The sequence below is a fragment of the Anopheles arabiensis genome, chromosome 3, assembly GCF_016920715.1.
Source record: "Anopheles arabiensis isolate DONGOLA chromosome 3, AaraD3, whole genome shotgun sequence".
NCBI classification, from domain to species: Eukaryota; Metazoa; Arthropoda; class Insecta; order Diptera; family Culicidae; genus Anopheles; species Anopheles arabiensis.
Genome location: NC_053518.1, coordinates 57,735,597 through 57,750,833, shown reverse-complemented (window position 1 = coordinate 57,750,833; position 15,237 = coordinate 57,735,597). Strand labels below are relative to the sequence as shown.

The 15,237-nt window shown below is 34.5% G+C and overlaps 1 protein-coding gene across 6 annotated transcripts in view; it reads right to left on the bottom strand.

Annotated features, from left to right (window-relative positions):
- Positions 1 to 15,237, bottom strand: part of LOC120900458 (pleckstrin homology domain-containing family G member 5) — a 93,730-nt gene that overhangs the window by 13,189 nt on the left and 65,304 nt on the right. For 3 of the 6 annotated variants that reach the window (XR_005739204.1, XR_005739205.1, XM_040307490.1), the window contains exons 2-8: positions 9,152 to 9,241; positions 5,901 to 6,368; positions 4,071 to 4,162; positions 896 to 987; positions 533 to 816; positions 268 to 430; positions 35 to 129 (exon numbers count right to left, since the gene is read on the bottom strand). Coding sequence is in view for 4 of the 6 variants with exons in the window: in XM_040307490.1 (XP_040163424.1) it covers positions 35 to 129; positions 268 to 430; positions 533 to 816; positions 896 to 987; positions 4,071 to 4,162; positions 5,901 to 6,368; positions 9,152 to 9,241 (1,284 nt within the window). In the remaining 2 variants the exon portion in view is untranslated. Of the gene's footprint in view, positions 1 to 34; positions 130 to 267; positions 431 to 532; positions 817 to 895; positions 988 to 4,070; positions 4,163 to 5,900; positions 6,369 to 9,151; positions 9,242 to 13,493; positions 15,220 to 15,237 lie in introns of those variants that run through there. The other 3 variants (XM_040307491.1, XM_040307493.1, XM_040307492.1) reach the window with 3 other exon arrangements.

The window sequence follows — 15,237 nt, the reverse complement described above, 5'->3', positions numbered from 1 at the left end:
CCTTTTTCGCACAAAAAAAAATCCCCGTACTTACATCTGTTACCGTTTGCAGGGCAAGAATGTAGTATACTTCGGTCGTCACCAGCTCCCAGATGGCGGATTGAATTTTTGTTTCCGCCTCACTCATCCCTTAGCACAGTAACCAGAATAAGCAATCATAACGTTAAGAGAAAAAAAAACAAACAAATCAGATAAATATGATTTTGCATTTAGATGCTGTACTAGGAAACGTTAAAAACCTGAGTTTGCTTATATGTTTCGACTCACCAGCGCAATTGACGATATCCGTCCAACATTGAGGTAAGTTTCTAAGGCCAACTAAAGCGTCTACATACTCGGGGTTATTGAAATTGCTGGAGGAAGACGTCGATTTAGGAATTTCTTTGTTATAGCTGTCCAGCAGTTCGCAAAGCTTTGATTTTTGTGGTCCCTGTAAAAAACGAATCAAAAGTAGAATCAGAGAATCAGACAGAAATAGAAGAAAAAAAACGTTGGTTGTCATAAATTTACTGTTAATCAATTGATTGCCTACCTTCGATCCGAATGGTATTGTCCATTTTTGTTTCGATTGCTTTCCGGAAGCTGACGATGCTTTAGGGCTTTGGTCATAGTTGTCATCGGTGGAGGTGGATGTAAAGAGTTTACTGTTCGACGACATTATTGACGGTTGATTGCCCACTGAAGCTGCCTTTTGCAGTGTTAGATGCCCGCCAGTCCTCCGATTAGGCGCTCCATCACGTTCTGATACAATTAGCGTACGACCTGCCAAAGCCGAGATGTCCATGTTGGCATCGAGTGGTTCTGTGTACCGTAAGCCTAAGGATATCGTAATCATACCGAAATTATTACTTTTTTTTTTAATTTCAGAGAAAATTTAATATCCCATTAATGTTACCTGTTTCGTGCGGATTATTAAATCCATTATCGGTCACATAAATTTGGGAAAAACTCAAGCTCCGTCTAGAAAGTGAGGCACGTAAACATTCCCTGTAAAATATAATGACAACAGCATAAGTAAATATTCATGAGTTTTTCATACTTTGCTGAAATTTTAAAAATGAATCCGCTTCTAAATGAAATGTTTCCAATAACTTTTATAAGTTCAAAAGAGAACGATTCCATTCCTTTGTTGACGAACCTACCCCGCGGTTATGCCGACCTAAAGACTTTCAGAATTTATAACTAATCCGCATTTGAGTAGTTTGTCTTTTTTATAGGAGTTAATTTGATATATTTCTCACTTTTCATATTTCGTTATATTTGCTACAATCGTATTCAGGGGATAGTTCTGAATCTTTGATCTGTTAGTTAAGCTTGTTTCAGATTGATAAAACAGTTTATTACTTTACATTTCACACAAAATATAGAGTCGAGTTTAATAACAAGTTTTTTTTTTCTAAAACGATTGGGTCATTTCAATGAAGTGAACTATACGAGAGGTCACTTTAACTTATTTATTTGGGGGTGGGAGTGTCTCTTTACTTTAACCAGCTGAGAATGTAATGATAAGTCATGATAAACCGAATTATTCGAAATAACTAGGCAGTTCGAAATGAACACTGAGCTTCGTTAACCGCAGTGTATCAACTGGCAGCCTTAGGGTGCCAGGTTGGGACATTTTCGCCAAATTCTGCTAATATTTATCATACAAAAACAATATTAAAATTTATTTTGTTTAAATTATTTACTTTATCTATTTGAATAATTTTAATTTAAGATATCCAGAATCTGAAGCATTGTTTGCAGAAGTGGCGCGTTTTAGTAGCGTTATTTTGTTCGGTTAATCTTTGATTATTTTCATTGATTTGTTCAGAAGATAACGGAACTTTTTATTAGACTTTATAATTTCCAAGTCTATTTAACTAAGACACAATACAGATGGGCGAGTACTTGCTTTATATTGAATCTGGTCCAGACATTCCAGTCGAGTGCTTTCGAAGCTACATTCCTGTTTATTCTTGAAAAATTTCTCCCTTAGAGTCGTTGGGATTTTATTTGCTTTTTGTTCTGCCACGTGGTACCATTTGCGTTTTATGTACTTTATGTTCACATTTAATTTGTACCATACGGTGTTATGATCTGCTTTTTGTTGCATACTGTTTTTTTACGTACATTTCATGACATGAGATTTCCTTGGAATCTTAGAGCTAATGTGCAATTTACAGAAAGTACACATTAAATCAGAATTAAAACATATACTACTTTATTAACACATGTTACATATCACACAGCCATTACTTGATAATTCAGATAATTTTTTACAAAAAAAACCTCAAAAAACCATTTGGTACCTTTTTACAATTAGGGTGAATGTACTAATTTTGCTACAATTTGTAGTGGTACATACATGTCACCAAACATAACCATTATACCATTAACACAAAACATTGAGAAAAATATCATTTCAATGGTGGTATGGTTCTTATAGTTGTCGTATTCTGTTGCTATAGAGGTAGTAGTAAAAAATCCGATAAATAGTTATTATTAAAGGAATCAAACTGAGCTTGTTTGATATGAATAGCTAGGATTTCGGTCATTATTACGAATTTCTTCGAACTTCAATCGTCAAAAATGTATTAGTTTGATTGACAAACAATAATGGCTGTAGCATTGTATAAAGACTGTAGTCAACATAACCCTGGAACTGTGTGCCTGATTTGACCTCGTTTTTTCATTCAACTGGTTATGTGAAATCCTATTAACATCCTCTCCTATTTTTTTTTTCAAAATGATCTGTTTTTGTTGATTTCATAACTTTAACCACTATAGGGACATTTTTTCTATTTTCTGTCCTTTTTTTTCTGTCTATGGTACTATGGTAAATGACCAATAATTGACAAAATATAGCCATTACACGATTGATTTTAGTACATCAATTAAATATCTTAATTATTGTTATTTCGTTTTAATTAAATAAAATTAAAACTAAATTAAAATTAAAATCAATTAATTAAAGAATTAATTTTCGTTTTTTGTGTTTCACTACCATAATAAAGTCTATTGTTTTTTTAGCCGCATCCTAACGAAATGGCATTATTTAACTTATAAACCATGTGTAAAAAAAACAAAGAAAATTGCACACTCACATACATAACTTATTCAATTAAAAATTTTCATACGTAACTTGCACTACTTTTGGCACTACCACCACTGTAGGTACGCATAAACGTATAATTATTAGTTGTCATTCTTCTTCTTCTTTTGGCTCAACAACCGTTGTCGGTAAAGGCCTGTCTGTACCACTTGTGGGGTTGGATTTCAGTGACTTTTGGATTACCCCCCATAGGGGGTAGTCAGTCTTACGTATAGCGGCACGGTCTATATGAGGCTTGAACTCATGACGGGCATGTTGTTAAGTCGTACGAGTTGACGACTGCACCATGAGATCGGCTTTTAGTTGTCATACTAGTAATTAAATAATAATGTTTAATGTTTTATATATTTTAGCTGGGTAGTTTTATTATTTTAATTATAACTTTATTATAAAATCTTTTTTATTTGATTAATCAAATGAGAAGTTTAAATAATTGAAAATGTTTGTGAAGTAGTAAAATGTATGCACCTTATTTACTATTCAGTGTAATATGCAATTGCTAAATTATTAGTATATGCTTAATTATTTGGTAAAGATAAGTCAACAAAGTAAAGTTGACAATGTTATTTTACACAAGCTATAAAATCATTGTTTCTTGGATACATTCTTTTTATTAGAAGTTTGTATCTTTGAAAAGTCTATAGCCTTGACTACTCCTATAACGCTAGGCGTGTTCGATTCTCAACAGGACCGTACATCCAAAACAAAAACTGACTATGTGATTAAATGTTATGCATAAGTATACGTAAGCCTGCATAGACCGACACAACACTTAAACTATTTACGCCAAGAAAAGTAGAATAATAAATACAATCATTAACTTCTTAAAAAATACAATCATTAGCTAAAGGTAACAAATTCATCAACCTTTCAAACATACATTCAACATACAAACAAATTTTCTGAATGAAATTCATATCTCATTGCACTTTCCTTATACGCGGAATCAAAGAGGACATACAATTTGGATACTTACGCAAGTCGTACTCCTTTCGTAGCCGGTATTAGCACTCCTGGATCGTTTTGGTCGCTCTCAAAGCAAACAGAGAAATACTCGGAACTTGAAACCTATCATCAAATTTACGTGGCAGAATAATTCACCGTACCATGTAAATAATCATGTTAAGACAAGTTTCAAGTGCCATCAACCATGAAGCACGTGAAAGTGATATCGACACGTCCAGCCATTTCAGTAGCATCGGAGTATATTGAATTATCCATCGGATGTTGACAAACATTGCAGATTATTTTGTTGTGTGATGTGACATGGTAAAAGAAAAATGAGAAATTTATTTTTATTTGTATTCAATGCAAAAAATAATAATCAAAATAAGAGTTGTGACAGTGAATTTTCAGTAAAAAAAAGTATTTTTAAATAGATACTACAACAGCTGATAGTATAACTGTAAAATCTGGTATAACTGTGCATCTCTAAAATGATTTCCCGTCTGTAAAAACTTAAACCAAACCAATAGACCTTACTGAAAACGTAACAAAACCATGATATGAAATTATTAACATAGGAAAAGAACATGTTCTAATTAAATATTTTATTAAATATAAGAACACTAGAAAAGTTTAGAAATCTAGGTGTAATTTTAGGTAAAACAAAACATTAGAACATTTGTGAATACTTAATACTCTGGACTACTTACACTATTTTCAAATTACGAATAATGTTCAAAGCGTTACTTAATCTACAATTACTAATCATGACTGATTATATTTTAGAATCATACAAAAGAGAGACTTGAGTAAGGAGTTTTGACTTCATTTTTAACGACATATATCTTTGCTATAATTGTTATTGAAGCATACCAAAAAATGTTTAAAGTTTTTAAAGATTAGAATGAAACTCATGCAATAATAGAAAGCATATATTTCAGTTATATTTTTTCATGTCTCGGTGGTATTCTTTCCAAGTTCATACCCTGCAGCAAATGCCGACTATCCTTCTTCTTCTTCATTTTCTTTGTCACAACAACCGTTGTCGGTCAAGGCCTGCCTGTACCAGTAATGGGCTTGGCTTTCAATGAGTTATTTATTACCCATAGCAGGCTAGCCAGTCCTACGTATGGGGGTACGGTATATATTGGGCTTGAACCCATTACAGGCATGTTGATAAATCATACCTAATAAATCTGTACCACGAGATCGCCCTCTTCGGTTGATAATTAATCTAGTAAGCCTGTATTAGGCTTTCATGACCAAGTCTGAACATGACCATTGTGTTGGAAAAGAAGAAGTCGGCTACAAAATTATTATGAAATTAATCACTATTTTACTTCATCAAAATGATTGGACACTTCTATAACGTGGCCTGCTTATAGGATTTCTCTACATTGTCGACAATATATCGAATGTACGTCCAAACAACCAATTATGGATCATTCGAAATGTCATTGTTATTACTGAAATAATGCCATTGTTATTGCTTAAAAGTATTTTAAGCATTTGAATTATTTGCCTATGGTGCTGAGCTGGCTAGAAAACTCTGTGTAATAATATTTATAATTAATAGAAGATATGATATAATATGATTATGAAATGATCCAAAATATTTAAATATAATGATATAAAAAGGACGTACTACCATTTGATTGCTGTATGGGATTCAATCTGATTACAAAAAAATACGAATAAAAACATCTTTCACGTATACAAAATGAGTTCAATAAAACCTTACATATTATGAAGATAATCCATGATTTAAAATATTAAGTAAACAAAAGTTTTAAAAAAATCCAAGAAATTCTTATTCCTGGAAATCCTTACATCCTCTACCACAAACACATAATGTACTCACTTGGCTGCGAGTGAGAACCGGCTTCTTGCGTTCCCGATGCAGAAAGGAGGAGGATTTCTTTTTGAGCGAAGATGTTGAGCTGGTTCCGCCTAGTTTAGTCGAATAGCCCAGCGCAGCCTTTACGCAGGAAGGTGACGAAAGCATGCAGCACGTTCCAGAACTCTGACATTCGTGAACTTTTTCTGTGCTGTTTTGTTTTTGAACGATTCTAGCGTCTACCTCGCTGACTGTGAAACTATTCCCCGCCTGGCGACGTTGGGACCCCTCCCCATTGTCGTAGGCAGGATTAATGCATCCTCCATCACTGTTGCTGATGTCGATCAACGCACTGCCCGAGGTGACTGTTAGACAAACGTCTTTCGGGGATACGGCGTGAGTGGATGATCCACCCGACACGGTGTTGCCGCCATACCCAGCTGATCCACTCGCGGATGCAATCGAAGTGTTAGACGTATCGGAATTATCACTCTGTGCAATAGCAAGCGTAGTATTGATACCAAATGATATTGATAGTGATAGTGGATCGCCACAGCCAAATAGTGCAGAAAGTATCCAATAAGAAACGTATATTGGTTAAATTAACAAAATGAGCAAATCGAAAATTTTGTACAATAATACACAAATAAACAAAACCCATAACCAAACCAATTTGTGAGTTAAAACATAACGAGTACATTTCACATGTTTGTGTGCAAAGCCGAAACAATTTCAATAATTACAAAATTAATAACAAACAGTATAAACAAGAGAGAGATAGATAGTTAATGGAGAGAGCGAGTGATAAAAAGAGAAAGAGAGAGAAAGACAGAGAAGAGAAGAGAGATTTACGTTGTGTTGATTTAGAGTATTATTTAATATTTTTTTAAATACTAAGTGTATGTTACATTTACATTTGATTTACTGTTTAATAAACATTCAACATTTAACGATATAAATTTAGAACGCCACCAGCTTCAACCTTTTCGACAACTATCGTCACAATTTATGAAATACATTAGTAAATTTATTATAAGCCTTATTTGATGTTGTTTTATCTATTCAACAAATATCTATTTAATTTTATAAATACATTTTAATCTCTTTTTTAATTTAAAAGTAAGCCAGATATGTATATATATATATATATATATATATATATATATATATATATATATATATATATATATATATATATATATATATATATATATATTTCAAACCACTATGGGAAATTAAAGATTCAAGTTTAACGCATTAATAAAAATAAAACTGTTATACTTTTAAACTGTTATTAAAAAACTGTTGTGGTTTTTTAAAATTGTTTGTTTCATTTGTTCTAATATAACAAAAGAAAACAAAAAAACATACATGCAACATTACAGTAGCCAAATGCAATTACGAATCTTCCTATATCACCATTGGGTGTCCGAACAGACATAACAGTAGTTTGAAAGTAGTAGTATTTAAATGGCACTTTACGTGTCTGAAAGAATGTTATCAATCAATTTACCAAGTAGGGATGCGCTATTAATTTGCTTTATTATCTTACTTTTACTAATACCAATTATGTTAATCTACCTTGCAGCTACGTGCAACTATCTTTTAATAAGTAGTCAAATACGCCTAGTAAATATAAGCTGTAGTGTGTATAAATTTAATTGAAATATATTTTCTGCAATACTTCCGTTAAAAAAAAAAACTTTTATATAGAAGAAATTGGATACACTATTCGTTGAATGCAGAGTCGAGTGAAGATTATTTTGATGTGATTTAACGTTCACAAGTGCCAGCTATCGCTACGAGTCTTCCAACCTCTGAAGAATGTCCTTGAATATCATTACTGATTAATGCGTGATTAGGCGAAGCTACACCATTGCATCCGGACACACCACATTGAACTTCCGAAGCGAAGTAAAGAATGGTAGAATAGATCCTAAGAATGTGTGTGTAGTTTGGAAAATACTACAATACCTCTTCAATGCCAACCTTTGTGTGCGCTACGTTGTGGTTTTGTAACGTGTATGAAAGAAGGGCGATTTTATCAAGGTTGAAGAGTGTTTAAAAATAACTCATCACAATTCAATTAGGGGAAAGGACCATTTAACTTGCTCGTACAGTTAAAGCAAATACAAAACAAAAAATGCAAACTTGTAATCGAATTATTCAAAAAACATACTTAAGAAAATGTTATGTTGGTTATATTTGCAGATATATATGTTTACTGGTAAAAATTAGTTACATGCAAGGTTCCGGAAATAATATAGGTCAGGCCTGCAGTATTTGAATAAGTCTGTGGTTAATATTTAACAAAGACAAAATTATCAAAATCAAAATCAAGCATTTTATTTTAGCTTGATAGGATATTTATAGGATACCATAATAAGACACCAAAAACGAATTCTCGAAGATTTTTTGTATAAATTGTTTTATTAGCAAATTACTTTAAAATGCTAAAATTATGAAGGAATGTGATTGCAACATACAAATATGTTTTACTTAACACTGCAAAGCAACTACTAAACACTCCCAGCTATAATCGCTCTTCGCAAAAGGACATAATTTCATGATGTTAAGAGTGTGTCTATTCGAAACCGTTGACCACGCGACTATTGAATAATTAATATCTGAAAGAGAAAATGCTTGTTCACGTTAATGTATTATCATGGAAGAAGATGGGCCATTGGCACCAAATGTTATTGTGTTACAAAACACCCACGATGCGTTACGTCGAATCACATAGAGTTCAATTTATAGCTATACATTGCCAATAGCATACGATGTCTAAATATTATGGTCACGCAAGTATTGCTGGTGAATGTTATGTAAAATTGGTGTCAAACATTCTTTTGTATAAAAACCAATCAATTTTAGTAAAACGCGCGCGTGTGTGTTTGTTTGTGTGTCTTGGAAAGAACTTCCACATGTTTTCTAATTTTGAAATAAATATGAGAGAAACTTTTTTAAGAGTTTTTTTAATCTTAAAAAGATCTGCCATATTTGCAATATAATAAAGTACAAATCTATCTCGTCCTCAAAATTTTCTACATGTCACTTTTGACATTAACAGAATAAAGCTTTATTTCAAACAAACAAACAAACAAATTCAGCTTTTTTATGAACATAGCACTACTATTTCGAGCTAATTTATTAGTTACATACATATAACATATTTTATAAGTATCGTTTTTAAACGAAAACATAATAATGACAACCTACATAAAAGAAATCTACTATACAAGTAAGACTGAGATCATTTTTTTTTATATACATACCTTCCTTACGTGAGGATCGTTTGTTATAATTGTTGGAGCCGTTGCCTGACGCTCGATTTCATCCAGGTGGGTAAGGCTCAAAGATTTCATCTGCCAGCACGACCAACCGACCAGCCAAGTTCCAGCACAAATGGCATGCACAGGATGGAATTCCAATGACAGATGAGAAGTAGTAGAGAGTGGGAGACATACAGGAAAAGAAAAACAAAAACAAAAACAAACAAGAGACATTAGAGATAATGTAGATCATTCCCTACACTTTGCAAATATTTTCTGTAGTCATCAATCACTGGTTGGCGGCCTTTGCTCACACTTGCTTTGTTCGTTCACCTTGCGTTAGCATAAATTGCTTCAAAACGTAAATGTTTTGTGGAGCATTATCTGCCAAAATAAGTTGTGAAACTCCAAGTGTATACGCAATGAAGTTTTACAGGCTGGCAGGTTGGAATAGTAATTTTCATTAGTGCCAAATCAAATTATATGATATTGGCCATTTATTGTCTGGCATTATTGCTCGAAAATTATATAGAGCTTATGTGCAAATGTTTCTATTCAATAAAAACGAGTATAAATGATACATCAAATTGCATGTAAAAATGTTAAATTACTTCATGATCCTGATTTTAACTGGTTTCAATGCATTTCAATATGCAAATGAAACAGTCAAGGCAGCTCTTCAACTTTTTTTATGGATCATGTTGGCTGTTTCAACATTTGCAAATGGTATAAAAATGTCAAAGGGCAAACAGCAATCCCAAGACGGATGCTAATTGAGGCTCTCTAAAACATCTCTAAATGAGCAATCTTATCTTGTTTAAGGAAAACGAATTTCACAGCGAGAGGATCGTCGACTTTATCCCTATCATCTGTCACGAATGTAAAATATAATGTTTGGGTTTTCCTTTTTCTTTGTCAGTTTAATGACAAAATGTTCAGCAAAAAAAAGTTTTCAGCGATGCGTACCAAACAAAGACCGGTCAAAAAAGTATTCGCTGCAGACGCAGCCATGCCTGTGATAATTACCGTAAAAAGTACGACAAGATGAAATACTATCATCATGAATGTAGCTGTTTTGCAAAAAAGAAACGACCATAAAATCATATGGAACCAAGGAGCTTGGTCACATAATGAATCATTGCAGTAAGTAGTACAGGAATGCAATAACAAAAAAGTGATTTTAGTATTTTATAACATTAATGGCAGTATTCCATAATTTAAATAATAGAAATAATGAGTATTATTCGTGTTTGTAAATTATTCAATGAAGTGGGTTGTGATCGAGTACTGCAGCGAGGTTCCGGATTTGATTACCATTTTAAATTAAACGAACTGTTCTCGCTGTCCAGTTTTCAGCATTAGTTCAAAAGTCGGTGAAGCAAACATAATCGATTTCCGTAATTCTCAGCTGACGCAGAGCTATTATCAGCATGTTGCCGGAATAAATAACTAAATAGTCTAGATTTCTGTAACGTTGGAAAACTGTGGAAAGAAAGAGATGCCAGTCTGAAGAAGCTGTCTGTTCCGCAATATTTGTGCTGCTTGTGCTGGAAGTCAACATTGGCATCCTCGCCGGAATGCTGAACCAGGAGCGTGAAGGGAACAAAGCAACGTAACGACGGATCAGATGTCCTGCCCGGAGGGCTCTGCAACAATTTATGGCAGCCGAGCGCCGTTTGACTACGAAAATGTGTTATTAATGAAATTCATTGTGATTTTCAACATTAAAATGCTTCGCCTTCTGTTAATCGTGCGATGAAATGTGGTACGGAAGCAACTGAACCAGGAAGAATGTGAAAAGAGAACTCATTCGAATATGGCCACGGGTAGTCGCTTCAAGAGTTTAGCAGGGACACCCTAAACGAAAGGTAAACGATGCGTAGAAACACAACGCCATCCGAAGAGGATGAAGCATTAGGAGTTCAACATCAGATCGGCTCAGTAAGAGAGCATGTTTCCAGAAATAAATTTAAATTGAAAAATGACAACCTTGCTCCGCGGGATGTCGAGAACTGAGAAGTGGAAAATCATCAGAAAGAAAAGCCAGCGGTAAGCGATGAGTAAATATAATTCTAGATGTACCGTTCAATAAGAAAAGCGTATTGCTCGTTAGAAGTGAAATAATAATGTACGTAACGCAAAGAGATACCATTTGTGGGAGCTTATGTAGAGATGTACGCTCAGATGTGTTTCGTAGATGTGTAGTTGTAAGTACAGCTAGTAAGAATATGTGTGTTGCTAAATGTGTTATACTTGTGCATGTAACAAATATTACAACAGCACATTACAACGCCAAGCACACGCGTATGGTATGCATGAAATAAATAATATGGTACAAAGTTTATTTCGTTATTATATTGAATATTGTTATAATGAATACTGATGACTGATCTACACTACAATACTGATGACAATCATTCATTTCTGGTTGTTATAAATGTTGTACACTATATGTGTATGTTTTCAATATGTATAACGTTAACCGACTTATATATATATATATATATATATATATATATATATATATATATATATATATATATATATATATATATATATATATATATATATATATATATATATATATAAATCTCGTGTCACGGTGTTTGTTGCGAGCAAACTCCGAAACGGCTGGATCATTTTCGACGAAACTTTGCACACACCTTATGGTGGTATGAGAATAGGTTTTAAGACTTAGAAATTGTTCAGATGTTACACTAAACTTAATTTAATAAAGATTTTCTAACTTCAATACAAAGAGAAGGATTGTTGTTGTGTTGTATACAGCACTTTGACACTTGGTGTGAGGTTTCCTGGCGGTTTACACTCGATGATCGGATCCTGACGGGCACGATACAATCCTTGCCAGCTAGTATATATATATATATATATATATATATATATATATATATATATATATATATATATATATATATATATATATATATATATATATATATATATACAGTACACCTGACTTTTATATATTATTACGTAGTTAGTCGTATTTGTATTTTAGTTATTCAAGAACAAAGAGATTTACCGGGTTAGCTAGTGTATAATAACAAAAAACTAGAAATGGAGACGCATGGTACTTTATTTATGATGGCACGGAAAGTCAGGTTTAAAAACCACATGTAAACAAATCACATGTTTCATCTTCATAATTTGGTCACGATGCGATTAGCATACAAGTAGTATCTCCGTTTCGTCATTTCTACACGTCACAACATTAGCAAAACTCGATTAATAGTAACTTATATATAAATTGACGTCCGGTATTTGTTCACTTCTTTTTCTTCCTTTCCACCGGATCAGTCCATGCTACCAGAGGACAGTTACAATTCGACTTTCTGCGAGAGGACTGTTGGTAATCGATCCCGTTAAGCCTTGTAGGATCCGTCGCATCTACCGAATAAACCCTGGGACCAACCAGTGCATTTTCATTTCGATTTTGGGATATATATATATATATATATATATATATATATCGATTATATCGATTATATATCGATATATATAATCGAAAATGCACTGGTTGGTCCCAGCTATATATATATATATATATATATATATATATATATATATATATATATATATATATATATATATATATATATATATATACGATGTAACAGACAGGTACAATTGAGTGGCGAAGCAATGAATACGCTTAGAAAGCATTTATAGGCCTTGTAAAACCTTGGAAATTTTTACAACAATATTATACAAATCTCTTATTCTAATAGGCATAATTCAGGTGTAACTATAATTGGTTAAGTGGAAGCTTGCTTCAATGCTTTAGATAGGTTAATCTTCGTTTAAATGTTAAAACGCAACAACCTAGCGATCTAATGTGATGCGAGTTGACATTCTGACGAAATGATATGGCCAATTAGTCATTATTGGGCAAAAAATAATTGTAGTAATATTGGAAGCAATGTTCAAACTCAAGATAAAATCTAAAATTTAGTAAGCGATAGGAGATAATAATCGAAATAGCTAGAATGTTTTCGTGGACACAACACAGCACAAACTATATTGTTTGTCATACTAGAGTTCTGGTTTTCAAATCACAAAAGCATACAAATCAAGGAATAGAATTTAAGTGAAAGGTATCTTTATAGTTTTACTGCATGGTCATAAAGTCAAGACCAATTTGAATGCAATCGATGCTGAGAGAAAATTCATTCTATATGAAAAGAAATAATACTTTCTTTGTCATTTTGAATAAAACGTTACTTTTTTGTCTTGTGTAATGCGATATTGTTGCAATGACAGTTTAAATTAAACAATGATTATGTTGCTGTCTCTTACTCAATAAGTGGATACCAACAGCACTTACCTGTAGCTTTGACGGAGGAGATACAACCAAACATATTTTCATAGTTGTCCTGAGAAAATCATCTCGTTTTTTACGCACACTTTTGTCTATCATCTCCTTTGTCAGCAAGCCACTCTCGTTCCCATCTGTTGGCGTTTTGTTGTGCCCTAATGCTGTTAATGTTGTTGAATCGGGCAGAGTGTTCGACACGACCATAGGTGTCACGCTACCGAAAGTCATCGAAGGTAACTCCCGGTGTTTATCGCTGGGAATTAACGGTGCAGGAGTTGGAGGCGTTACATAACATGTTCCGGTAACGATCGAAGACATAACTATTGCCTCTGACGATGCGTTACTGCTTGTTGTAGTTGATATTGGTTCAATGGACGGATGGTTACTAAACGTAGGACCGGTATTTGCTGGACTAACAGAACCAATAGCATGTATGTGTGATAGCCTCGGTGGAACGGGTGGACCCTGTGGCGAAGAGACAGTATGCGATGGCGAACTATGGGTGGTTTGCTGTAACGGTGAGGTCGATTTGAGCAGCAAAGATCGTGTCCGTTTCGTGCCGGAAGTTACAATCGCCGTGATGGCTGACGATGAACTACCACTGGTTACGGATTGTGGATTACCAGTGATGGGCGCGGAAGTTATTGATCGGTCAGTTGGAGAAGTGGCTGGCGGAGAGCTAGAGGACGTCGGTGAGTTCTTTAGGCAACATCCGGAAATGTTATTAAAGTTGAGTATAAAAGGATTATTGCTTCGTTGGTCCACGGTTTTGGAGCATTGGTGAGTAGTCTGATATTGATGGTAGGTGTTGTTGGGTCGAGCAGATAAGGTACCCGCGTTCACTGTGAGCGGATCGACGTTTGAATAATGTGCATAGTGTGATGAGCCATAACTAGCTTTGCGAAACAGTGGTGTTTGATAGTTGGTAACCGGTGAGGCAGGTTGTGTTTGTGGAGACTGTTGCAATTGCAGTGGCTGAGCTTGAGGATGAAATATCTGCTGTTGTTGTTCTTGCTGTTGTAATTGTTGTTGCTGTTGTCGCTGTATGAACTGCTGCGTAGTGCTGGATATGCGGCTAAACTGATGATAAATCTGATACTTTGGCGGTGATTGAGCAGCCGTTTGATCAAAGCTTCTGTTTAGGTTTTGCGGCAAAATTAAGCTAAAGCCTGCGGGAGTTGCGGTAGCGAGCGAATTCGAGAAAGTTTCTTGATGCGCTCCATTTTTCGAAGTACTCTGCAGATTCACGTCTTGACTAATTTTAGTAGGGGAGAGTAACGTTGACAGCGATGTCGCTGCACTGGGTGATGTATTTGATATATGCGTAGGAGAAGATGATGTAGACGGTTGCGTATGAAGCGTTTGGGACTGACCGGTTGAATGCACATTCGACTCTGGAAGAATCGAATAGACATCCCGTATAGGCGATATCTGCTCGATACTATGCACCAGATTTCGTTGTTTGATACTTTCGTTGCTCCGTTGCACGTTCTCATCCATCGTTGGTGGAAAGGTCTTGCTTTGATATGGCCCTTCCCAGTACAAAACACCACACCTGATTAATGTGACGGATACAACGTGGGAAACTGGAAAGGAGTGTGTGGGTGTATTATTCCAACATATTTGCCCAACGTGTCGAATGTTTCGGACTTTTGCGTGTCATCCCAAGAGGAGTTTGAGCCATTTCATTTCACCCCGCTTCAGTTTGCTGCCTTGCAAACGACACTACTTCCTGTGCGAATTTTGGGCCTAA